This window comes from Carcharhinus amblyrhynchos, chromosome 16 (genome assembly GCF_965287045.1).
Source record: "Carcharhinus amblyrhynchos chromosome 16, sCarAmb.v2.hapA, whole genome shotgun sequence".
Lineage (NCBI taxonomy): Eukaryota > Metazoa > Chordata > Chondrichthyes > Carcharhiniformes > Carcharhinidae > Carcharhinus > Carcharhinus amblyrhynchos.
In genome coordinates this window covers 35,884,674-35,912,195 of record NC_137339.1, presented here as the reverse complement: position 1 = coordinate 35,912,195, position 27,522 = coordinate 35,884,674, and the positions used below count along the sequence as shown (strand labels likewise).

General features: G+C 40.5%; 1 protein-coding gene across 4 annotated transcripts in view; it reads left to right on the top strand.

Annotated features, from left to right (window-relative positions):
- ripor3 (RIPOR family member 3) overlaps positions 1–27,522 on the top strand; it is a 207,591-nt gene that overhangs the window by 60,451 nt on the left and 119,618 nt on the right. For 3 of the 4 annotated variants that reach the window (XM_080204443.1, XM_080204440.1, XM_080204439.1), the window contains exon 2: positions 25,328–25,454. In XM_080204443.1, coding sequence (XP_080060569.1) covers positions 25,328–25,454 — 127 coding nt within the window. Of the gene's footprint in view, positions 1–11,826; positions 12,056–25,327; positions 25,455–27,522 lie in introns of all 4 variants that reach the window. The other variant, XM_080204442.1, reaches the window with a different exon arrangement.

The following is a 27,522-nucleotide window of genomic DNA, read 5'->3' as shown; positions in this document are numbered from 1 at the left end:
AAAGTAATTGTTTATAGTGAATGCAGTTAATGAAACATTGGATGAACAGTATCTGACTTTAAAAAATCAGCAGCAGAAGTGTTAAAACTTCACTGAGTTTAAAATTCAGTCCAGAATGTCTCCCACTGAATTGAACAGAATGCAATGTCATTATAAATTACAACACATGAGAGCAAAATGACAGTATGCCAAGCAATCTCAGATAATAAAGCCAAAGCCTTGTTCAATTGGAGAGTGTGGTGTGGAAAATCACCCACAGTCCCTTTGCCTGGTATTTGTTTCCAGACCCCATGAATGCAGTCTCAAAAAAGGCACTGACCAGGGGCAGAGTGCATCAGTTTCCTATGTTCATTATTCAGAGTGAAATTATAAACACATTCTTCATACATGCGTTTATGATTTTCTTGCAAATAGCAAACAGGAAATGTTTCCTCCAGAATCAAATATTTAACCAGTTGGCAGATCATAATGTGTGAATACATTTACTTGATTGTTAAAGGTGTCTTGTCATCCTGGTAGCACAAGCTGTAAATGACCTGTTCACTAATTACTTGAAGTATTGTGGCCCAGATTAAAAATTCAGGTTCAATTGATCCCTGCACTAAACTTGCATTCTCATGTCAAAGCACAAATTTCCATGCTTGGAACAGTCCAGCTTACTTGGCTGTTCCAGGGGATCAGTAGTTCACTGGATTCAATTATGAAATTGGACTGTATTCATAACTACCATAATTCATTCGAAAAATATACCTCTGTATTCCAGGATCTCACAGTTGTGAAATTGCCGCAGCCTTCCTGTCTTCTTATCTAGGTATTTAAAACTAAGTTCACACCATCAATCCACAATATAATTTATCTACTTTTTTTTCCTATTCTACTCAACCTTCATTCAATTAAAAAAGGTATACTTCAATAAGCATAGTAATGGCAATTTATAACATACATTATAACAAATTAAGTAAAACTGTAACAACTGCCTACACCATATTCCTTACTAAGTATAAAATACCAAGATTCATATAAAAAGGTAACTTGATATTAAAAAAACTTAAGAAAAATAATTCTTTTATTTTATGAAGTTATGATAAATATCACACATGATACTGAAAAGTTTACTTGGGAATTGAAGTTGCCAGCACACTATACACAGTGTAGAAAGGATGCAATGTGAGAGGGTTAGGAATGTTTAACAAGGGTTCTTTAGGGTTAGCTGGATCAGGGTTCACCAAAGGTTGTTCATACATGGTACTGTAATGGATCTGAAGGGATGGACCATTGCCACCAAAGGCATTTTAAAATGTGTACTGTAAAACACACAAATAAATTGTAATGTAACCGCATTGCAGCATGGTATCCCTGGATTCTTATATTGCTGAGCCTCTAATAGCGGTCAGCTTAACCTGTAGGTTTGAGCAATTAGATGGAACAGCTGTGATAGTTTTCATTTACATGACCATGATAAGTTATTAACCATTTTTTGCTGTGTGACAGGAACAGAATTTTTAAAATTCTGTTCTTTGTTGAAGAAAACTGGTCTTTATCTACAAAGGTTTTAAAAGTAAAAACTTTTTTTTTAGTTTTGATTTCCTGACAACTCTGGAACCAATCACTTACTAGCTAAAATCCCATAATTCTGTGACGAGGGTTCTAAGCAAATGTGGAGTGTGCATCTAAATTTACTCCATATGGCAAAAATTTTACCTGCCAAGAAAGAGAAGCAGCTCTCCAAAAGCTTAATGTTCAGTTCTACATAAAGCTCAGGACAGACACTGTTTACTGATATCAGGTATGTGTCTGCTATATAGGATTCTACTGTGTCTATTTAGTTAGAATAGGCACAACAGGCTTTTTTTTGATCATGTATGTTTATAAAACTTTTTTTCTGTGTCAGTTAGTAAGGTTATGTGAGGTGCAGTAACCAAAGAGATTGTGTGTAATATGGGAACTCAAAAATGCCCTTGCAGAATACATGTTTTGTTTCATTTTTAAGTTATTTCAATATTCATCCAGTCTTGTAGCCTCATATCACACATCATCCCTGGCCATAAGGACGTGTAACTTGTTTCTATGTCTCTATCTGTGCTATTGGGAGGTGTGCAAGAAAGACTCTGGCTGATTCTTTGTTGGATTTTCTCACTACCAATGATGATGCCTGCCCTCTGCATCATGATACATCATGGCATTCCCATTCCTTAGATTGGATGAAAATATTCGAAGAAGCTTCGTAAGGAGAGAGGGATTGATGCCAAACAATGTGTTTTACTTGCTCCTATTCCTTCAGATTCAGGCAGAAACAGCTAGACCTGCTTCTGTGTGATTGGGTAATGCAGAACATTTTTATTCAATTAATAAGAATACATAGAGAAAATTAAGTACAACAGTATTGTTGTTGTCCCACAGCTTTTACTCATACATTTGAGTAAAAAGAATGAGAATGAGTAAAAGCTGTGGGACAACAACAATATCAGAAGTTCAGAGATTTGAAGAAAGAACTTTGTTTTAAAATGTGAAACATTATATAACTTGAGCAGCAGAGTCTGGTTTGAGGTAGAGGAGACAAAAAAATTCAACAGAAAAGCTGAGCATGGTCAGGAAATAAATGGAAAGAGTGTATGCCAGTAATTTTGTTTATGGTATGGCCTTGTTTCTCAAAGTTTTCACCCTGGCAATGATTGTGTATTGTGTGTAATAATGGTACAATTTGGATCAGCCAAGGATTTTCTCTCCCTCCAGCCAAATAGTTCTCAGCCAGTTGGATATGAGTTTGGGACTCACCATCCAGGGAATCAAGGAGGATGGGCATGAACAGAACCAATTTGCAACCATTCCATGACACAGATTATTTGCACCCTTCTCCAAAAGGCTGCTTGAAGGTCTGTAACTTAGTGAATGACCAAATTGTCCTGAAGTGAGTTCTGTCTTTTCGATATTAATTGATGACATGCTCACTGGTTTAGTGACAGTATCTCACTGTGTTAATACACAGTCATGCATGGATACATTAATGTGATAAATAAAAAAAGTTCCCAAGAAACTGACACACATGGAATCTGGAATTTTAGATGTAACTTTTAGTCTCTCCAAACATACTGAGCCACATTGTCAATTTGCTGCCTGGACATAAATTGATGTCACGGGTTGGCAGTTTATTATAGAGAACTCTTGATTATCATCTGCATTGAAATCAATGGTAAAAAAGTACATATGTTTCTATAATGCATGTGTGTTCCACAATGTTGGTTTTATGCCTGAGCTGCAAGAACTTAATCCACTTTAATGTGCTATAGTTCATGAGTTTCTTGCAGACAGTTTAAATCAATATCTTCTTAAGATTATTTGTTTGTTTGTTTCTAAGCTGCTGGTAGGCATTATCAATATGACCTAACTAGTTCAAGCAGGAAGAAGTCTCTTTCGGCAGGTTTTAAACTTATTCTTATCCAGGCTAAAATAATTTCAAGGCAGCATTCTATTAGCCTCCTTTCCAGGATTCCAGTAACTTTCGTCTCCCAAAGGCTGAAGTTGACCAAGCAGCTACCAAAACAAAAATTCAGCCAATTGATGTCAGCAAGTGCTAAAGAGGTGTGATCTGGGTGCTGTGTGGACTGCCTTATACAAACTGCACAATGATATTATATGAAAGTACGATGGACACATCCAAGCTGCTTGATTGAATATAATTGTTTACAATGAGCCACCCCATTTACATTGATCCTTTAAGCCTTCAGATGATTAGTTGGAGTGCATCTAATGCTTGTCTTAAGCGCCATTTTCCCTGTTGTAACATTTCAAACCAATCCTGTGGGAAGATACTCCACTTTCTCAGCTTTAAAGAATATTTATATTAGAAATGCAGTTAACTTTTTCCACTCTGGAGAAGCTGGAAGATCATTTATTTATGTTGTTGAAGCCATGATAAACAAAGGGGAAAAAAAATCCTTTTATTTTGACACTTGAAACATGTCCAAATCTGGGTGAAAACATGATGTGCGCTATATTTAGTAGCCCCAACCAACTTCATGCTGTCTGCTATTTTAACAATTTCAGCATCTTGTCAGTGATATCCATGCTGTTGATTGGTGGGACCTCTGAGCCTACCCAGAGGGAACCAATATCGTGAATGGTTAGTACCAGTTAAAGCCAGCTTGAACAGTTTAAAGCTAACCTGCATCTTTTAAAAGCAAGTGCATTGTGTATTGAGTAGGTTCTGGCATTTGGTCTGGAAATGAATCAGACTTGTGAAACATTGAGCAATTGCAAAACATGGGAGAGAGGGGGATTAAATTTTTTCGGACGTCATACTGAAGACTTTTTGGAGGAGATGCAAAGAGAAAGAATGTCCTATATCTACAGGAGGCCAGGAGCCCAAACCCAATGCAAATGCAGAAGGCAGTGTAAGCAGATGATCATGGGGGGGCAATGTCAATGGTCAAATCTCATAGACCTGATGTTGTACTGCAAGAAATTCAGTGACCTCAGATAAGTGGTCATGGTCATGGTCACGGTCATTAAATGCACCTCCAAATGTTGCATCTGACCAACTGCACCACTAGCCTCAAACACTGCTTATTTCATCACATCCCTATTACCCGTTCCAGCATTTACTATCAAATGGAACTCAAATTGGGCCTTTATATGCTTCCTCTTCTTCTTCCTCCTTTTCACGCTTTTGCTCCTGAACTCTGTTGTCAGAAAATTACTAAATATTCTTTTCAACCTTGTGTTTGGTTAAAGAATTGTGTAATATATTGTGAAATTTGGTGAAGGCCCAACTTTCTCTCTCTCCTCCCATTACCTGAAACAAAAATGAAGTAAAACATTATTGAATAAATGAATATTTTTAACTAAATAAGAACAATATATCTTGAAGGATTTAATACAGTTTTCAAATAACTTGATGCTCAGGTTGCTCCGAAAATCTTTGGGTTCTGGGAAACCCTGGTTAAAAACCCTGCTGTAAGCAGTTGATTATTCCTTTAAATTGCATTGCTTGGCCATCTTTTCAGCTGCTGAATGCTTATCCAGCCTTGGTTAAGAGAGGTTGCAAGCAGGAACGTTGAGCTCCAAAATGGCATTGTTGACATTAATTCAGCATCGCATGATGATTAACATCACGAGCTGTTTGCTCTGCATACTATTAGTGGCTGTTCACATGCACAAAATCCCTCACCAATGTGGCACCTAAAAATATGCACATTGCAGATGCCATTTTAGACAATAGATAAGACCCATAGCCAAGCAACAATTACTACTCATCTTAATCTTGCTCCTGTTAATGCTAAATGATTCTATCTTTAGCTCTCATATTTTTCAATATTTTCTAGTGCAGACTTTCATTGTCAGCTATGTCTCAAATTTTCTAACTGTTATGACCAATGTATAATTTTTAAATTGAATATATAACATATTATATGTATATGTTATTTTTGTTTATGTGTTATGCAAGGTAAAATGGTTTCAGTTTTATTTACATTTGTGAGTCTTGGAGCCTGGGAGTCTCCCACCTAAAATGTCAAGTATTTTGGGTTTATTTATCTATTTTGTTTTATTGAGGTTTTATAACTCTTGAAGTTAAGGAGATGGGTTAGAAAGGGTTAAAATTTTAGTGATCCTGGGGAAAAAACACAAAATTGAAAAATCTTTACTGCTGCCTCATGACAGTGGTCCAGAAAAATAGACACAATAAAAGACAGGGTTGAGACAGAAAGAGTTCTGTGTGAATCAGAGAGAAAGGGCATAAATGTTAAGTTCTCTGAGACTACAAGATTATTAAGGGCAATTGTTGACTGAATACTTAGTATGGATCTCAGTAAAGTGATTAATTTAGCAGAGGTGCAAAAGGAAGACTGAGTTTAGGGAATTAATTTGTTTTTTCCATAGTTAAAGAAACAGCGAGTTTAGAGTATGGCTTTTGGGTGTCTTGGAGCGAGCGATGCAAGCTGGGTGGAAAGCATCAAGTTAATATTCAGGAGTTCACCAGAAGAAAACCGTTTGCAACTGTGCCACTACTAAGTGAGAAGCCTTTATGTCAAGTTAATGGTAACTCTTCACTGGATTACGTGTCTGTAAAGGTGCTGCTGGGGTAAAGAAGAAGTGTTAACTTGAATAATCTTCCTGTGTTTGCATTGTCATCTTTCCAACTTCTTTTTGTCTGGTATAATAAAATTCACTTTTCTTGTTTTAGTAAAGATTTTATTCTTTGAATTAAATGTTCAGCAGCAGATCCCTGTGAATTTGTTCAGTAGTTCACTTCCAAGTTTTCTAAAAAAAAATTAGGATCTATCAAGTCAGGTTTCGCTCTAGGATCTGATTTGTGCAGTATTAATATCAGCAGGGATTACAAGATTGTATACTTGTTGGGTTCATCTATCTGTCTAATTATCAATCTATCTGTAGTGATCAGTAAGCTCAGTTGGCTATATGGCTAGAGTGTGTTGTATTATAATTCTAACAGCATGGGTGCAATCCCTAAACTGGCTGTGGTAGCTTATGGAGACCTGTCTCCTTGTCTTGTGCCACATTTGATCTGGAGCGATGCCCTTCAATGTATATAAGTAATCATCTCTCTCTGATTGAGATAGCTCCCAATGGTCCTTTGTGGTCTATGGCTAATTAATTATCCCTTACAATTTTCATTGATGTCATTTTTGGTACTATCCTTCACAATCTATTCCCCAAATCTTGAAAATCTTTGATTATATATTGGTGAATATTGAGGAATCTATTTAGGGGATTTACACTTAAAAAAAAATTGTGAACATGGATCAGCCTAAAAGAGAGGCAGGTAGTAAACTCTGCTTCCAACTGACTTTAATTGCATGATTTTAATCTCTCCCAAGTGCAGAACCGGAGTGGCTCATTTAAAATCTTCTTCAGCAATTCTTAATTAAATCACAGTCAATTTGCACCATTAGTTTAAAGCTGTGTTTCACATTACATGACCAAAATAGAATGAGTAATTATTGCACAGGGAATAAGTAAATGTGTATTAACATTTCTATCCTACAAAAAATGACGTACGCATCATGAAATCCTTCAGCTAAAACAATAAACATTCATCTTAGTCTACTCATGCTGGCACCATCAACACCTGTCCAAAACCGGCTCCTTTAATGGTTTAGCAGTTCTAAAAATGCTTTAAAAACCTCAGAATTAATGAGTTGCAAAACAAATAAACAATTCTATGGAATATGGAACAGAATGAGGAGCTAATGATTGGAAACAAGCAAGACCATTTCAGTTATTGCGGCTGTAGATATATCAAGGAACATACACAAAATATTTTCACTGCTTATTATTAACACCACTGGTATACAATTACCTCCTGCTCCTATCTTATATGTTTCTTTGTTTCTATATAAGCTGCTTTTTGAAACATGTGCACGTTTAACTGAATGGTAATGATGGTATAAACTGGAATGATTGTTCAGGGTGAAGAAGAAATTGATACAATATATTCAATTAAAGATGGTAAAGATATAAATCACAATGGTTGTAAGAGTGCCAGATTACTCATGGCATTGAAGTGTCCAGATGTTTTTAGACTTTTAAAAAAAGGGGGCCTACTGGAGTGTTGGAATGCAGATTCTCCTCCACATGTCTTCCTAATTTCAGCAGCTCACCGGATGAAGTTGTATTTGTAGACAAGGCAATTTCTCTCAAGAAAGGAGATTGCTTAGGATAGGTTCCAACCAATCTCACATATCTTCCTGTGCTTATTTGAAGGGTGGATGTTACAATTCAAACCTTCTAAGTATGCTTTCTCTTTCAACAGTTGCACCAGCCATCAATGAATGAATTGGGTCCCCTTGAAATTAAATGTATGGTCAAATCAAGTGGTTACAGTTCTCGGAGATCATTCGGGCCATTTTCTCTGTGCTGGCTCTCTGCAAGAGCAGTTAAACTAGTGCTTTTCTCTTGTTTTTTCCCTGTAGTCCTGCAAATGTTTCCTCTTTGGATGATGATACAATGAAAGTTGCCATTGAATCTGTCCCCGCCACACTTTCAGATAACGCATTCCAAATCCTAACCACTTTCTGCCTAAAAAAGTTTTCTCCCATATTGGCAAAGAAAAATTGTAATCACCATAAATTGGAATTTGCTGGTCTTCAATCCTTCCACAAATAGAAACAATTTCTCCCTATCTACCAGACTCAAAAGAGTCATGTTTGCCTACCTCAGAGCCAACAAATCAATAATTTTGTACAAGAGAAAAATACTGCAGATGTTGGAAATCTGAACTAAAAATAGAAAAGACCAGAGGGGACAGAGAATCCAGCAGAAGTTCCCAAATGGCATGTACATTAACGGGACTTCCCACTGAGATTGTCCCCACTGGCCGCCATGACATAATGGCATTCCTGACATGAAAGGCCAGGAATCCCATTGGCAAACATTTACATGGCATTAGCGGGCATCCCTGCAGTATCATGCCAGATGTTTACAACAGCTTTTGACAAATGGAGACTTGGCAAAAGCAACCCATCAGGGGCTCCCAGGTAAGTACTGCCCCTGGGGTGGAGCATCATGCCTAGACAGTACTGTCACTTCCCCCTGACAATGTCCTGTTCATGGTGGGGGCTTTCCATGATGTGGTGCTTCTCTTATTTATTTATTTTCATTGGGGTGACATTTAAAAACAGCACCCGATCTGGCAGGAACTGGGATTGCTGATGGGTTATGTTCATTCTGCCCTGCCAACATGACATGGTGGGACCCACCTCTTTCATTCCTTTTCCTAAGTGTTTGAAAATACAGTGGGAAAAGCCAGCAAGACAGCTGGCAGCTGCCATCGCTTTTCTCACCCGAGACAACACTTTATGTTTCAGATTGGTGACTCTTCTTTGGAGTTGGGAATGTTTACAGAAAGGCTGAAGGGGGAGGGGCAAGGGGTGAGGTAGAGAACAAACAGGAAGGTCCGAGGTGTGGTGGAAGGCAGGGGATCAAGTGATAAATTGATGATAGCGATCGAAAAAAATAAGATAGTAGTGGATCAAATATAGAAACAAAGGATATGTCCAGAGGAGGTATGATGGGAAGGCAAAATCACAGTAACAACCACTATCCAATAAAAATGGGGCAGAAGTAATAATCTGAAATTGTTGAATTGAATGCAGTTTCCAGAAGGCTGTGGAGTGCCTTGCTTAAAAATGAGGAACTTTTCCTTGAGCGTATATTGTGAACACATAAAATATGAGCAGGAGTAGACCAGATGGCTGCATGCTTATTTAAAATTACGAGCTTTTGGAGCACTGCTCCAAATCCCCTGATGAAGGAGCAGCACTCCGAAAGCTCGTGATTTGAAATAAACCTGTTGGACTTTAACCTGGTGTTATGAGACTTCTTACTGTGCCCTCCCCAGAGCAATGTTGGCATCTCCACACCTTGAACAGACCCAACAGTAGCTTGTGATATGTCACAACAGTAAAATTCATAGACATACAGGTGGAATTTTCTCACTCTGTACACAACAGACAACCCTTTTTCTATTTGCAAATAACCTTTCTCAGCTTCTGAAAGGGTTCTCAGCACATGCAATAGGCATCTCAGACTCATCATCCATTCTCTGAGACAAAATTGCCCAACGTCGTATGGGGAGGTGTCATATATCAGTACTAACTCCTTGGAATGATCAAAATGTACCAGTGGGCAAGATGACTGTAATAGTTGCTTGACCTTAATAAATGCTTCTTTCTGTGGTGGTTTCCAGAATAATGTCTGGTATTTCTTCAGTAACACATGTAAAGGAGCCAACAGTGTTGACAGATTTGGCAGGAAACGCCTGTAATAATTAACTGTCGCTGGAATGATTTAGGCTCAGAGACTTTTCCCAGGACCAGTGCCTTCTTTATTGTACTCATTTTGTCCTCCATAAGATGCAATCCCTATGCATCTACATGGTAGCTGAGGGAAAGCTATTTCATTGGTCTGGAAAGTGCGATTTTCTGTTTTTAGGTAAAGCCTTGCCTTCTGAAATCTTCTCGGTACTTCTTCCAGATTAATCAAATGTTCTTCAGTTGCAAGCATCCATATATATGATGCATGGCAAGCCCTCTAATAAACTTTCCATGGTTCTTTGAAATATTGTGCAAGCCGATGAACAGCCAAAAGGCAAGATTGTATTACTGTTATAGGTTGAGTTTCTCCCAAAATAATTCTAAGTCCACAATATTCCTGAAAACAGGAGTAGCTCCTACCAATTTTTTTCTGATTTTCAGAAACACACTGTGCATTACAGATGCCCTAGTGGGATTCCCTCTGGAAATGAGGGGGCAGGGCTATTCCTGTCTGAGAGGTCAGCAACATAGCGCTGAGTGGGCCATTGTGCATGTGCCGATCTGTCAGAGCGGAGATCGATACATGTGCAGAGGCCCTGCATTGCAGGCCACTCGATCACTGGTGAGTCCTGCAAACCCCCATTGCTGGTTTTGCTGACCACTCCACCCACCAATGACTTGGACTGCCCCGAGCCAAGCCCCTAAGTTATCCCCTCCTCTCCCCCTTTTCCTTTTGTGGGGAGCAGTTTTAAACTCTGCTGTAGTGAACCACTGCTGGCGGTGGGCGGGTGGAGAGCGGGGTTGGGAATGTTTGTGGACCCAGAGACTTCAGTCCTGGGCCTGCTAACGATGTGGAAATGAATATTTCCATATTGTAATCAGCTCCACGCCAATTTCTGGCACAGAACTAATTGCTCTGGAAATCTTGGACTGGGAGTCATGTGGAGGATGCGACGCCCAGCGGGAAGCCTGGAAAACAGCCTCCGCTGTTCTCTGCCAGCCTGCTCTGCTACTAGAGCAGTGCAGTGGGCCGGGAAAATCGTCCCCATAATTTTTATGGGTGTTCGTAGTCACATAGCCTCTAGAAGTATCATTCAACTCCGACTGTTGATAGGCTTAGGAATGGGGATCTTATTGAAACTTATAGGATACTGCAAGGCCTGGATAGGGCGGACATGGAGTTGATGTTTCCACTTGTAGGAAAAACTACAACCAGAGGGCGCAACTTCATGGTAAAGGGACGATCCTTTAAAACAGAGATGAGGAGGAATTTCTTCAGCCAGAGAGTGATGAATCTGTGGAATTCTTCGCCGGAGAAGGCTGTGAGGCCAGGTCATGGACTGTCTTTAAGACAGAGATAGATAGGTTCTTGATTGATAAGGGGATCAGGGATTATGGAGAAAAGACAGGAAAATGGTGATGAGAAAATGATCAGCCATGATTGAATGGCGGAGCAGGTTCGACCGGCCTAATTCTGCTCCTATGTCTTATGGTCTTATATTTAATTTTGTGTATGATTGTCCCCCAGGCAGTGTTGCATATAAATTCTCTACCTTTGGGATAGGGTATTTGTCCAGCTTTGCAGCCTGGTTTACTAACAATTGATGGTCTCCACAGATGCAGACTGTTTTGCCTGCTTTTATCACAGGCAATATGGATGCTATCCATTCTGCAACTGGACCCGCTTCTATTCATTTTAGTTTGGTTATGACTTTCTCTAACAAAGTGCGGACACAGGTCTAGCTCTGAAAGATTTTGTGCTGGCTTCTGGGTCTATATGAACTTTTGCCTTCAAGCTTTTAATCTTCCCAAGTTCAGCTTGAAAAATGTCCTGGATTATTTCATACTGGCCTCCTTCATTCTGAAAATTCCCAACAAGTTGAGTTTTATTTCTTGGATATAATTGTAGCCCATTAGACTTGGTCCTTGCCCAGACATCACAATCAATTGAAGTTGGGCAGATTGTTGCCAATAGCTCACAGAGATTTCAGTTGTACCCACAATCCTTCCCTCATGTATGTTGCCAGTCTTATTGAGTGTTCATTTATTTCAGAGACTGGATCCATTCTCGCAGATGCCTGTAGGTCTGGTCCCCTACTACAGTAGCAGTGGCTCCCATGTTGACTTCCATTCTTAATGGCGTACCATTGAATAATAGTGGGATCGAAGCAAGCGGGGCGAGTGAGGTGAATCCCGAGAGCCTTCATGCCTGTCGGAATCTTGATTTTTGACCAATGCACCTTTCGTCGGGGCATCAGGATTCCTACCAGCTGTCTGAAGAGGTGGGATAATTGGGCCCTTTGTCTCAATTTTAAGAAGATGCTTCTCTCAAGCTATATCTCTTATCCTAGTTAGCCAATAAGTTGTCTGTCATTTAAAGCTGAGATGTCTTGAACAGGAGCCAATTCAATCCCTCTGTCAAGGTTAATAAGTAATTTTTTTTTGCCAGTCCACTTATAATTCACACAGCATTTTAAGAATCTGTATTAATTAAGTATTAATAATATGTTTATAACTATAAAATTTATAAACATATGTGTTCCAGATAACCTTTTCAGCCTTTCTAACATATTTAGTAATGAATTATTTATTCGTTAACTGTCTCACAATTGATGCCACACACTGAACTCATCTGCCTAGTTCGCAATAATGCGGAATTTGTCTTTATTACAATGGTTTTTGTCAATTTAGCACAAAATGCTTAATAATGTTAATTCAAACTACAAAATGATAGTCACTCTAAAACTATTAATTTTGAAACTACCAACAAAGCACCCTCAAAATCTTATGGGCAGAATTTTATGTGTCCCTCAAGGTGGGGAGGTGGGGGGGAATGTAAAATTGAATGGATGGAATTCCCCAGAACCTGCAAACCCAAACCCGGACATAATTTCACTCTTGGCAAGCAGGGTCTTAGGTGGAATTCCACCCTTTCACTTATTTAGATCCTTAAGTGACCATTTAATTTTAGGCTGGTAGGAGCATGTGTGTAGGATGGGGAAGTGAGGTGTCCTGTGCCACTGTCAGAGTGGAGATCAGTGCATGCTGTAGGTTGACCCACATTGCTGTTAGGGAGGGAATTCCAGGATCTTGACTTAGCAACTGCAAAAGAATGGCCATATATTTCCAAGTTGGGATGGTGAGTGGCTTGGAGGCGAACTTGCAATTGGTGGTGTTCCCATGTATGTGCTGCCCTTCTTCCAAATGGAAGTGGTTGAGGTTTGGAAGGTGCTGTCTAAGAATGTTTGGTAATGCAGTGCATCTTGTATAGCAATAGCACACACTGCTGCTATTGAGCATCAGTGATGGAGAGAGTGGATGTTTGTAGATATGATGCCAATGAAGTGGCTGTTTTGTCCTGGATGGTATTGAGCTTCTTGAGTGTTGCTGGAGTTGCACCCATGCAGGCAAGTGGGGAGTATTCCGTCACACTCCTGACTTGTGCCTTATAGGTGGATTGGCTTTGGGGAGTCAGGAGGTGAGTTACTCACCACAGTATTTCTAGCCTCTTGACCTGCTCTTGTAACCACTGTGTTAATGTGAGTGCAGTTCAGTTTCTGGTCAATGGTAACCCCAACGATGTCGACAGTGGGGGAATTCGGTAATGGTAACACCATTTAATGTCAAATGGCAGTGTCACAAATAACATTGACAGTTTCAACACTGATCTCCTCTTTCCCTTTTAAAGTGACTTAATTGTCTCTAGTTTCATTGAAAAATAATTCCCTGAGTCTTATATGCTTTTCATCATCAGAGGGACCAAACATTTTTTTGTTAATATTATTGTCTCTACTTCCACCGAGCTGTAGTCATCTTGAACTTACATGACAAAACATTTTACAATTGTGCAGCATTCAATAAAGTTGTATTAACATTTTGCAATGATTTGTTGACAGCATTAATTCTTTGAAGTAAATGATTCCACAAAACAACAAAAACACCAATATTGTACTTTTAAAACTTCTCTGTTAGGGATCTTGCTTCACTTTGACATGTAGTTTATTTGAATTTGATGTGGCTCTGTCTGATAAGGTTTCCTTGATATCAATAAAATTCAGTTTCAATGCCAAAACAGCATTTGCATGGTGAACCACCTGATGTCACAAATTATTTTTACCATCAAATGTTTTCCCTGTGTCTGCTCCATCATGATTGCAACATATTCTACTGATGTGTGGAAACTGAAATAAGTTTTGAACAAAGTCAAAGAAATACACCTGTCTCATAGGATTCAGCTGCAGTGTGGCAGATTAAATTCAAGGGGTGACTGGAACATGTGATGGATAATGCACAGGGGTTTGCATTGTTTAGTCCTGCTTGTAGACCTGAATATTTGCCTGCCATATTTGAAGATAGGCCCATGATAGTTTTTGATGTCCAATTCCAAATTTGCAATGATTTCCAAAACTGTTGTTTTGAGATGATCAGAAGTGTGGGGTTGCAGCTGAACAAAACAGAAATAAAAACATAAGAACCATCTGGCCCCTCAAGCTGCTCCACCATTCAAGAAGATCAGAGCCGATCTTTTTGTTGACTCAGCTCCACTTACCCGCCCGCTCATCATAACCCTTAATTCCTTTACTATTCAAAAATTTATTCATCCTTGCTTAAGAACATTCAATGAGGTAGCCTCAAACTACTTCACTGGGCAGGGAATTCCACAGATTCACAACTCTTTGTATGAAGAAGTTCCCCCTCAACTCAGTCTTAAATCTGCTTCCTCTTATTTTGAGGCTATGCCCCCTAGTTTTAGTTTCACCCACCAGTGGAAACAACTTCCCTACTTCTATCTTATTTATTCCCTTCATAATCTTATATGTTTCTATAAGATCTCCTCACATTCTTCTGAATTCCAATGAGTATAGCCCCAGTCTACTCAGTGCCTTCTCATAAGCCAGCCCTCTCAACTCTGGAATCAACCTAGTGAATCTCCTCTGCACCCCCTCCAGTGCCAGTATATCCTTTCTCAAGTAAGGAGACCAAAACTGTACACAGTAGTCCAGGTGTGGCCTCACCAGCACCTTATATAGCTGCAACATAACCTTGCTGTTTTTAAACTCCATCCCTCTAGCAATAAAGGACCAAATTCCTCTATTGCTCTACAACTTCACCATCGCTGGTCACATACCTTAAATTTAATGTTAATTTGTCCACATGACTCATGTCTGGTATTGAATCAATTATTATGGAAAAGTATTTAGCATATCTGCATTAGTGAATTGGCTTTGTGCCATTATAGTGATGAAGTTGTTGGTTCTGTGTGTTGAAGTTGGTCTTTCCTGAGCTACAAAATTTATAATTTTACAAATACTCTTTGAGGAGCTCATCAAATTCACTGAGGTGTTTAAAGCAGGCTAAAAATTTATCTCTTTGAGTTGACACTGATGACTCATCAACGCGGCTCAGCAGTTTCCTCCAGCAAAAACATTCCTTTTCAAACTGAACCTAACGCAGAATCAATTCTTCCAGATAACTTACATCTTTGAACGGATGGACACATATCTTTAATATGGTCTTTGGAAGTTTCATAATCAACAAAATCTCTTGTGACATTTGTCCAGTGAGAGGTAATAAGCCATGGATAACAAAGGAGGTGAAGGAAAGTGTTAAATTAAAAGCGGAAGCGTTTAGAGTAGCTAAGAGTAGTGGGCGAGAAGAGGATTGGGAGAGGTTTAAATGTCAACAAAGATTGACAAAGAAGTTGATAAAGAAGGGTAGGAGAAACTATGAAGCTGGGCTAGCGCTTAATATAAAAAAGGATAGCAAGAGTTTTTATAAATATATAAAAAGGAAGAGGCTGGCTAGGGTGAACGTTGGTCCCTTAGAGGATGAGAAGGGGGACTTAGTGGTAGGGGATGGGGAAATGGCTGAGGTCTTGAATAACTTTTTTGTTTCGGTCTTCACGGAGGAGGACGTGAATAATTTGCCGGATGTTAGAGATGGAAAGGTGGTAGGACTGGAGGGTCTCGATGACATTACTGTTACTAGAGAGGTGGTGCTCGACAGACTGGAGGGGCTGATTGTGGACAAGTCCCCAGGACCGGATGGAATGCATCCGAGGGTCCTGAAAGAAATGGCGGAGGTGATAGTGGATGCCTTGGTGCTTATTTTCCAGACGTCGCTGGATTCCGGGGAAGTGCCGGAAGATTGGAAAACGGCTAATGTTACGCCGTTGTTTAAGAAGGGTGCCAGGCAAAAGGCGGGGAATTATAGGCTGGTTAGTTTAACGTCTGTTGTAGGTAAAATGTTAGAATCCGTCATCAAGGAGGAAATAGCGAGGCATCTTGAGGGGAACTGCTTGATAGAGCAGATGCAGCACGGTTTCGTTAAAGGGAAGTCGTGTCTGACAAATTTACTGGAGTTCTATGGGGATGTGTCTAGGGCGGTGGATAGAGGAGAGCCGGTGGATGTGGTCTTTCTGGATTTTCAGAAGGCGTTTGACAAGGTACCTCACAAGAGGTTATTGCAGAAGGTAAGGGGGCATGGAGTTGGGGGTAGGGTGTTAGCGTGGATAGAGGACTGGTTGTCAAATAGGAGGCAGAGAGTGGGGGTCAATGGATGCTATTCGGATTGGCGGATGGTGACTAGTGGAGTGCCCCAGGGGTCGGTGCTGGGGCCTCAGCTATTTACCATTTATATAGATGATCTGGAGGAGGGAACCGAGTGTAGGGTGTCGAAATTTGCTGATGACACCAAAATTGGTGGAAAAGCAAATTGTGCGGAGGGTGGGGAGAGTCTACAGAAGGATCTAGATAGGCTGGGCGAATGGGCCAGGAAATGGCAAATGGACTTTAATGTTGGCAAGTGCGAGGTGGTCCACTTTGGTAGGAATAATGGTAGGAAGGATTATTACTTACGTGGAGAAAAACTGCAGCAGGCGACGGTGCAGAGGGACCTCGGGGTCCTTGTGCATGAGTCGCAAAAACCCAGCTTGCAGGTGCAGCAGGTGGTCAGGAAGGCGAATGGGATGCTGGCCTTCATAGCGAGGGGGATTGAATATAAAAGTAGGGAGGTCTTGCTGCGGCTGTATAGGGCATTGGTGAGGCCGCAGCTGGAGTACTGTGTGCAGTTTTGGGCGCCGTACTTAAGCAAGGATATTTTGGCCTTGGAGGGAGTGCAGAGGAGGTTTACTAGGTTGATGCCGGAGTTGAGGGGGTTGAGCTATGAGGAGAGGCTGAATAAATTAGGCTTGTACTCGTTAGAGTTTAGAAGAATGAGGGGAGATCTCATTGAGACGTATAAGATGATGAATGGGATGGATAGGATAGAGGTGGAGAGACTCTTCCCGCTCAGAAAGGATAGTAGGACTAGGGGGCACAGCCTCAAGATAAAGGGGGAGCGGTTTAGAACGGAGTTGAGGAGGAACTTCTTCACTCAAAGGGTGGTGAATCTCTGGAATTCTCTGCCCGTTGAAGTGGTGGAGGCTGCCTCGCTAAATATTTTTAAGACGCGGGTTGATGGGTTTTTGATAAGAGAGGGGATTAAGGGTTATGGCGAGAGGGCGGGAATGTGGAACTGAGCCAAGACAGATCAGTCATGATCTTATTGAATGGCGGGGCAGGCTCGAAGGGCTAGTTGGCCTATTCCTGCTCCTATTTCTTATGTTCTTATGAGAGGACTCATCAATTAATGCTTTTGCAGGAGTCAGGGAATAATTTGCAACAGAACACTAGACTGCCTTTGAGGTTTCTGAAGAAATCAATTTACTCCTAGTTTCTGTCATCCCATTATCTTTACTGTCAGAAAATGGAACTTATGAAGATTTCTAACCTGTGTCCAGCCTCCAACCTGAAATTGTTTTCTTAATTTTCCATATTACCTACGTTATCTGGTTCATTTAGTATGAAATATTCTACCATACCCAGTGGAACAGACTTTCACCATAAGGCAATGTCTTCAGGGTAGGTTCCTTCCCTCGCTTCAGCAGCAGAAGAATCAAGAGTATCTTGTAGCTCCATTCTGATTTTAGGGTCCACTTCTTCTTGTTCTTGAACTTCTTGTTCAACTTTTTCAAGGATGTGGTATCTCTGAAAATCGGCAAGTTGAAATCATTAGATAATTTACCGGTACTTTTGGTGAATGAGGATGAATGTGCAGTTTGTGCACTACTCAATACTTGAAACATTTTACAGTAAAATGGCAATGTCTTTTTGCCTACCTTTGTCCTCTTGCCTTGCCTTCAATTTTCTGTGCTTTTCACTACCAGATTGATAGTGTCGCTTCATGTTGACTGATCTTTCTTGATTTTAATGAATGCATTTTCTGAATGATCAGACTTTTTATGCCCTCCTCAGCCCTCGAGTTCAAGTTTTCCCTGTTCACTTGATGACCTTATGTTCTGCTGGCTCACTGGCTGCCTGACTAGGGTATGGTGTTATTCTTGGTTGACAAGCCCTCCTCAGCCTGCTGGCCTGGTTGTGTCACCCCGCTACTCCTCTTGATGACTCCTCAGCCCTCCCACATCACCCCTGCCCAACAACGACTTTGGAAAACCCACTAGCTCATTCACTGGCTTGCCTCCTGCCTGGCCTCCTCACGTCACCTTTGCCCTTGTTTCATTGCTCACCAGCCCTCCTCAGCCCTGCTGCTGGCTTGGTTGAGTCACCCACTGCTCGCCTCAATGACTGCTGGCACCTCCTTAGCCCTTGCACCTCACCTTTGCTCAACGACGATGACCTCAGGAAATGAGCTGGCTCACTCATTGGCTTGCCTGCTGCTTGGTTGGCCACCACCAACCAGAGCCCAATGTTGCTCTGCATTTGTGCTGACAGGCTAAAGAAATACAAATGAGCTTATCAGTGATTATAGAGACTTCAGGCTGTGATTGGTGCCCCAAAGCCAATGGCCAGCATGGGGCACCTGCATTGGTTGGGGTCCAAGGCACGCTGCGTTTCATTGTAAGTCTGCTTCTGCCATTGGTTCTTATGCAGCCCACAACAATTTGATCTTTCCCCTCCTACTAAAGTGCGGGTGTTTCCACTTCCTTGCCCTCACCTGCAGAATGTTTCATGGTGGGAGAGGCAGCCCCCTCATGGGCTGGAATAAAGTCTTCCAGTCCAGCCACTGTCAGTGTGTTTTCGACATGTTTTGACATTGTTTGCACCCTCTACCACCGGGGAATCCACAATGGTGCTCACCTTGGACAGGACCGGAAGATCCTGCTGACAGGAAAGGCCAGTAAATTTCAGCCCAAATTCCACTTGAGCCTCGAGGTTAATTTAACCTTGATATGAGGCCAGCAACATAGCCTTTAGGGCACAGGCTCAGTGCTGCAGAGAACACTATCTATTTCTTTTTACTGCCTGTTGAATGGTCCCCTCTATCACAATGCTCATGATTCCTGCAGACCCCACTCTTGTCCACAAAGGCTGCAAGAATCTTGTATTGTTGGTCAAGTACAAGGGCTAAACTTCCTCCAATGTTACCTTCTAAATCCTGTTACCTGCCTCATGCACAGCTATACCCTCCTATCCCTGACCATGGAAAAAAATCTGAAGGTTTGTGACTATCTCCTAGAAAAATGTCCATGTAACTTTTTCCTTCCCCAATACATTGTAGCATCTGACCCTGGCTCATAAACTCTAAACTGAAGTTCCTCTGGCTGCAGCCATCTATTGCAGGTGCAATTGTCGTAAATCACACTGGTGTCTCACATGTTACAGCTGCAACACCTTATCTGCATTGTTGTCTCTAGTGAATTTTATTTAGCTAATTAGGTTTTTAATTTTTGAAATGTCTCTCAATTGTTACTTTATAGTTTCTATCCTAAATAATAACCTTGCTCAATTTATTGAGTTGGGTTATATGATTTAGATCTTTACTGTAACTTAGCCCACAGTCCAAATTTAACCCTTTCGTTTTTTTTTATATATATTAAGCAGCACCTTTGATTCTTTACAACTGACTTCCCACATTCACCAAATTCCCTTTCACTGGTGAAATCTGCACTCAATTGAAAGCTGCTCTAAGCTAATACACCTATTGTAAATTCAATTACAACTTCACATACCCCCAATTGAATTATTTAATTTTCTGCATCTTATTTAAACAATTCCTAGTTTGGAAAGGGAAAAATGGAGAAATGCTCATCAATCACTTTCATGTGACATCACATTTCGATTTTTCTCTCTGTTTTATAGATTCTTGATTCAAAAAAGTTCCATTCACCCCACTGCTGCTCCCTACTAGCTTTGTCTGAGCCTCATGTCTCAGGACTTGTTGAAATGCTCCATTGCTGTCAGTTCTCTCAGAAGTCCATCCACCTTGGAATATAGTGGTCAGAATTCTCTGGCTGTTCATGGGATTTTCTGATCCCACTGAAGTGAACAAAGATTTGGCTGATCGTCAAATCCTTCATCTTTGCTGGCAGAGGTGGAGGGGCATGAACAGTTGGCGCATTCTGGCCAGTATATTCAATTGAAACAAGTACAAGCAAGCCTCAGGAGATGCAACACTTGTCCTTTAATGTCCTCCCTTCTCACCATCCAAGGCCCTAAACACTCCTTCTGAGTTAAACAGCAATTTACTCATACTTCTTTAAGTACATCAACTGCACAAAGGTGAAAAACACAGGGTTCCTTTATTCCACTGGCATCAAAGTTGTATAATTGTCAAGGGAAAGCTTAACTTAAAGGAATGAGCTATTTACTGTGAATATTCGCAGTGATGCTCCAGATCCTTGCTGCTGCACTACTCCCCTCTCTCCCTCTCCAAGAGCTTTCTTAGAATTCGCTCGAGCTATGTTTGCCATAGCTCAATGGGTAACATTTTCACCTCTGAGTCAGAAGTTGGTGGGTTATATCCCACTCCAGAGAATTGAATTTAAAAAGTTAGGCTGACACTCTGATGGTACTGAGGTAATGTTGAAAACACTGCTTCAGATGACTTGTTGAACTGAGGCCCATGCTATTCTGTCAACTTGATATAAAATGTTCCATAATACTGTTTTGAAGCTGATACAGGGAATTTTCCTGGTATCCTGGCCAACCAAATTTCTAAAAGAACCAGATTACCTGAACATGATCATATTGCTATTTGTGGGAACTTACTGTTTGTAAATTGGCTACTGCTTTTCTTACATTGCAGCAATGACGATATTTTGTTGGCTGCAAAGAGCTTTGGGACATCCAGAGGTCATGGGAGGCATGATATAAATGCAAGTTTATCTGTTTTTAAAACCAATATTCCCAGTAAAGAAGCTTTGACATGATGCACATTCTGGCAATGATCTGAAGTCCTCTGACACCAGCTGTATTGGCTTCAGCCAGTTCTGTAATTAGCTTCATACTTAGAAGAACTAGATCAATCCTTACATAAACAGAATTGATTGCTTGTAGCACTTAATCTTGGGTGCTCAACTATTACTCAACTCTTCCGCATGAAATCCCTATGTGCAGAAGGAGGCCATTCAGCCCATCGAGCCTGCACCGTCAACAATCTCACCCAGGCTTTATCTCCGTAACACCATGTATTTACCCAGATAATCTGCCTGACACTAAGGCTCAATTTAGCATCACCAATCCACCTAACCTGCACATCTTTGGACTGTGGGAAGAAACTGGAGCATCCAGAGGAAACCCATGCAGACACAGGGAGAATGTGCAAACTCCACAGTCACCCAAGGCTGGAATTGAATACAGGTCCCTGACACTGTGACATAGCAATGCTAACCACTGTGCCGCCTTTCTACATTATTTCTTCTCTTCCATCTTCTTCTGTTTGGATTTTGTTGCACTATTGTCAAGTTATCATTTCGTCCAGTTAGTCCAATCAGGTTAGTTAATAATATTCATGCTGTGTAATCAAAAGGTTGTGGATTTTCTTGCAATATGCCTTTAAGGGTTAGCAGCATGCCACTTTAAGATGAGTGTTCAACAAAGGGTTAATGTGGAACTGCCCATGGCATGATATAGAGAGTCACATGATAGACTACATGGTAGATTCTGGAAGGAGCCAGAATGCAGATGGCACCCGTGCATATAGTACTTTGGATACGTTTATAGTTATGGGTTACTTATGTTCAACCATGTAAGTTTCCAGACCTCTTAGTGACAGATGAAACAATTTTTACAACAGGTTTGATTAATTTAATTTAACTTAATGTTAATTTAAATAACATTCCAGTGCAGTGCTAAATGAGTGCTTATCACATCAGAGATATTGGGGGCCATTCTCCCAAAAATGTTCTAAGTGCTGAATTCACACGAAAATTGGTATAAATGACGATTGTTTTTTCCGTGAAAAAATTGTTTCCTGAAAAAACAATTGTGATTTACACCCGTTCTCGTGTGAATTCAGCACTTAGAACATTTTTGGGTGAATTGCCCCCAATATCTCTGATGTGATAAGCACTCACTTAGCACTGCATGGAATGTCATTTAACTTAATCAAATCTGCAGTGGGGGCAAAATCTATTGTAAAAGTTGTTTAGTATCTCACTAAGAGGTCTGGAAACTTATATTGTTGAACATAAGTAACCCACATAAGTGAATATCATTAAAAGCTCGGGGGGTGGGGACTATTCATGCTGGAGTCGAACACTTCTGAGCCTCTGCGCATGCGCAGTGGCCCCAAACTGTCAGCTTGTAGTTTGTTGGCTAGCTCAATCACCCAGCAGTGAGGATCCCTTCCATTCCCCTATCCCAGCAGACCCCCACCCCCATGGGAGGCAGACACCATCCAGCCCACCCCGATCACTGGCTTCCCTCCTTCCCGAGTGATCCCAGTGGCAGAGTGGCAGCAGGACCCTCCCACCCCCACCAATTGCCCTTAGGCACTGCCCTATGCCTGATGGGCAGTGCCAAGGTGCCCCTGGGTATGGGAACTTTGCCCCTTGGGCATTACCAGAGGGCCTAGGCTGGCAGTGCCATGGAGGCACCACCCTCTCCACTGCCTACCCCCCCCCACCCCAGAGGGCCCCAATTGCCCCTGCTTCACTCCAGCAGGGCCTTACGCTCGTGGAGAGCTAGTCTGAACCCCGCCAGAGTGAAATTGTACTGACAGGGTGGGAGATACTGTTGGGCCCTGAAACATCAGTCCTGGCCCGATAATGACATTTAAATAACTTTAAAATAACTTGCCTGCTGTTCCCATCAATTTCTAGCATGGTCCCAACTGCACTGGATATCTGGTGCTCAAAGATGTGTGCATGTCAGGAATGCATGTGTGGGCCCCACAAATCGGCCCACACATGATTCTCCTGGCCAGACATATTAAAATATTAGCACGTCGGGATGGGAGAATCGCCCCCATCTTCTTTCAGGTGAAACGTTAAACTGATGCTCTATCTGACTTTTCTGGTTAATGTGAAATATTCCATATCATGATTTAAAGAGGAGTTGTAAAGTCCACCAGTGTCCTGGCCAACATTTGATTCTCAACACTTCCAAAAAGTAAATTATTTGGGGATGCATTTATTTATTTGTTAATTGGACATAAATTTGTCATCACAACCAGAAACTGTACTGTAAAATTATCGATTGCGCTTAAAATCCTTTGCGATATCCTGAGAGTGTGATATAAATGCAACTTCTTTCTTTATTCTCCTTTAAAGCCTCTGAACATTCTTGTCTTAATGCCAGAATCAATTCACCTTTGGGGAATGTATTTTGTCTTTGCTGTTATTCTAGTTAGACCACCTATAGATGTGAGCTTCCAATTTGGCAGTATCAGTAGATTTTTATTGAGAGCCTTCTAATCTTGTCCAGTATGTGACATTATACTGGAGCTGAGGGTGATTGAATATTGTTGTCCATACATGACTTCTTGATTTCAATTGTGCCATTGGGTGTAGTTGTTAGGTGAAGGATGACCATCTCTGACATTAGACAGATGTATTTAAGATGAATTTTATTTTAACATTATTTACTGTTTTGGTGGGGTAGTTATGCTTGCTGCATGGAAACTGGGAGAATCATATGGGTTGAATTTTATGCCTCTGTCATGGAGGGAATGAGGCTGCAAAATGTGGTGAGCCATTCAAAAGTCCATTGACTTTGATGGGAGTGGAAAGTTCCACTGGCGGAAAATTCCACCCCTATATATAATGAATTTCCCTTTGGTTTAATTTGTTGTGGAATGTGAAATGAGGAAATAGGACTCAATTTGAGTTTTGTCAGTACCTCACAGTTAGTTTGTTGTTACCATTGCCTGGCATGTTTTGTTTCTTCTCTGGTTTTCACCAAACCTACCTCAGTCCATGTCTTAGTGTCATCCACCCAACCAATTTTTCTTCTTTCTGTTCCATTCTTACTCTCAATTTCTCATTCAAATGCTGAAAAGACCCTGCTATTAGTCAGGCTGTAAATGGAAGCTCACATAGCCACCTAAATATATACTTGTTGGAAGGAATGTTTAAACTGAGTATTCCAAGACTGTGTAGAACTTACAAGAAAAATGGCTTTATTCAACATGTATGAGGTTCAGCAGCACTTGGAGCTGTAATTCCAGCTTGTTCCTGAGATGCTCTGCTAATCATACGTTCTTACGCATTCTTATACTTTTTCACATTACAAAGCTCTACATTTCGATTAGGTCATCATATTGTTACTTTAACTTTATTAAAGTTCTGTGTTGATCACATTATGCTGATCCAGTGTCCTGTGTACTTTTTTTTTATTGTTTTCTGAACGTATTCTATGTTCGCAATAACAAAGTACTGTAGTTATCAAGCCAATTTTTACGGTATGCTAGTTGTCCCCATTTCCCTGATACTTGATTAGTTTTCCGGAGGCACAATGGCCCCTCCAGACATTGTGGAGTCTTGAAAAGTGATATCAATTTTCTTATTGTTACTGTAACTTCAGAAAGATCTCACCTTAGGGGTGACTGTTTGGTGCCGTCTGGAATGTAGTTATTTGTAATTTATCGAGTGTCTACCCGCAGTGAGTGTGGATACTACTGTCAGACTGTCTGTTTAACCCTTTCCATTCTTTCCTCTCCTCCTGCCTGAGTTGCCCAACTACAATATCCCAGACACAAATATAAGGTGATAAGGAGGCAGGCTGCAAGTAGTATGCCTCAACATGAGCAATATTACTGTATGAGAGTTATAAAAAGCGGTGTCCTCCTACTCAGTTGGTCTGTTAACACAATAACATGGACATGATTAGTTAACGGGAATTGTTCAATATTTACACATTAAATGCTTCTGAATTATAGAATCATTCAGGAATGCATTGGAATCAATGCCATTAGTTTAACAAAGATTTTGCATCTGTCATAGCTCTGTTGTTCCATGTGTTCCAGTTGTGTTTATTTCTCTATGGAATTCATCTTTCAGATAATTTCCCAGAAATGACTGTAAAAATGGTGTATTATACATACAAATACATGCCTTTCTAATGTTGAAAAAAGCAGAAAGAGCATTTAAGAATGTTCTGTTAATATGTAATTCTAAAATAATGTGTAATTCTAAAAATGCAAGACTTTGTTTACATAACTTCCTTCTAAATGTTAAAAACTCAAAAAATTCTTCCTTTGTCGATGACCCAAGGAATAGACTTTTTTTTAATGTGCTGTCTTGTATCTGATTAATTTTCCTTACCTATGTATAGGATTTATATCAAGATCCCTGGGAATAATGTCTGTGAAACTGCATTTTGCCACTCCTGCTGATTCTAGTGGAGTCAACCGCAGCCGTTCATTTGCTGGCTTTGGTTCAATGCAAAGCAGAAGAACTCAGTGAGTATTAAAGGAGCTTATGCAAGTGTGAATACATTATGCAATAACTGACCAATTTTCTAATGAATAGAAAATTAAGAAGAAAAATCAAATCAATGCTTTTCTTTTCTCAAGCGAAGTAGTGGATTCTTCTTCACCAAAAGTGCAAATTGGTTTCTGTACTGTGCTGTCAAACATGCTGTGCTTACAGTATACAGGAAGCACACACCTGTTGGAATGCTTTGATTCATGCCATTGTCCCTTCCTCCTGAAGCTATTCCTCACATTTAGTCAGCACTGCACAAGTAATGCAACTGCTGAGTGAGATTGCATAACAAAACAAGGGACTGAGCTGTTAACTTGCATCCATAGCTGTAAAGTTCACTCCTTTTTAATCAAGCCTTGTGTTATGGAGTTTTTAAAAATTATTTGCATCAATATGTTAGATGTTTGTTTGTTAGTCAGACTTAAAAGAGTACAATATATGAAAAATGACTAGGGCTAAGCTATAACACAGATGGTTTAAACACGGACTTTTGATTATGTCAAAGCCCATGAGAGCGAAGTTAAAGTGCCATACTGAAGCTATCAAAACCCCTTGAGCACAATGCAGGAGTCCACATTTGATTTTATGTGATTTATGTATTTACATTTATGGATTGATTGTAAAATTTAAGAATAAGTCCAAATATTCATGCATTTCGGAGAAAGCTGGATGAAAAAGAAAGAAATATGGCAATAGGGAGGTAAAGTAAATAGAATGGAAGAAGGTTTATGTGGAGCGTAAACATTGGTATGACCCTGTTTCTGTGTTGTAAATTCTATGTATAATATTTTAACAAGCTGTTTCTTCATCTTGCAAATACATGGCAGTAGTTAGAGATACATTTAGGCCAGGGTTCTGAAAATCCACAGGTGTCCTCCCAGTTTTCTGCAGTAATGAAAGAGAGTCATGGAAACTCCAGAGAAAAAATGTGACTGGCCAAAAATAGCCTCATTCAGAGGACTGAAACCCTAGTCCACGCTTTTACCATCTTGAACCTGAAGGATTCCCAGCCAGCTTCTCTGTTGCAATCCCTTGATTTCAAATACAGCATGGCCTTATCTGAGTGATCTCCAGCATTCCTTCATACATGCATCTATCCTTCATTCTTCTAACATTAGCCTTCTCTTTGTCCCTAACCTCTGCTTCATGACTATAATAACTCTTTCAAATTTTCTGCGTGGTCAGCTGTCCCTCCCTGTTTATACAAATCTCATTAAAATCCTTCTGTACCTTTGGTTCCCCAGCCACAATCTTCCCATTTTTTTTCTTTTCCCTCTGCTCTTTATTTACTGAATTAAGCCCCTAATGATAATTGCTTTAAGAATCCCATTACTCATGAAGATCTTATGGAGATGCAGGTTGCTGTATTTAACCCAATTTTATCCCCATTGTTTCTTGCTGTGATGCGATTTTACAAGTTCTGGCAGCTCAATGCTTATCAAAAAGTGATGAGTGATCAAATCTGTCAAGGAATCAAGAGATATGTGTCATAATGATGGGAAAAAAACCCTGGAATTATATATTGGACTTTAACAAAGATCTAAGTTGTACATTTAAAAAAATTGATACAGACATTGAAAGTTGCTGAGAACATACAAATAGGAATGACTGCAGGAGGTTTCTCGAAGGAGCAACGGAACCTCTCCCTGTGTTTCTAGACAAGGTTCTAGTAAAATATCCAAAGACAAATTACCATATTCAGCACGGACAGAGAGACACAATGGCCCTCTCATCCCCAAGATTCTGGGTATAATGACGTAGACAGGCTAGTACATTTCAGTCCTTTTGGAATGCGCATTGTGCACATGTACGTGCATGTTGGTGTGTATCACACTGAAGGGAATGCAATAACTGAGGCATGGCCCCTGCAAAGATAGCCAGCCTTCGGAGGAATATCAAAACCTATCTCCCCTTTGGTGAAAGTCAATAAGTTAGCAGAAGGATCACAGCTGGAAAAGAACTGAAACCTCTACCAAATATCCAAACTACACAACACCTGAACCAAAGAATCAGCTGTTCATCAGCAGAAGCCAACTATACTGA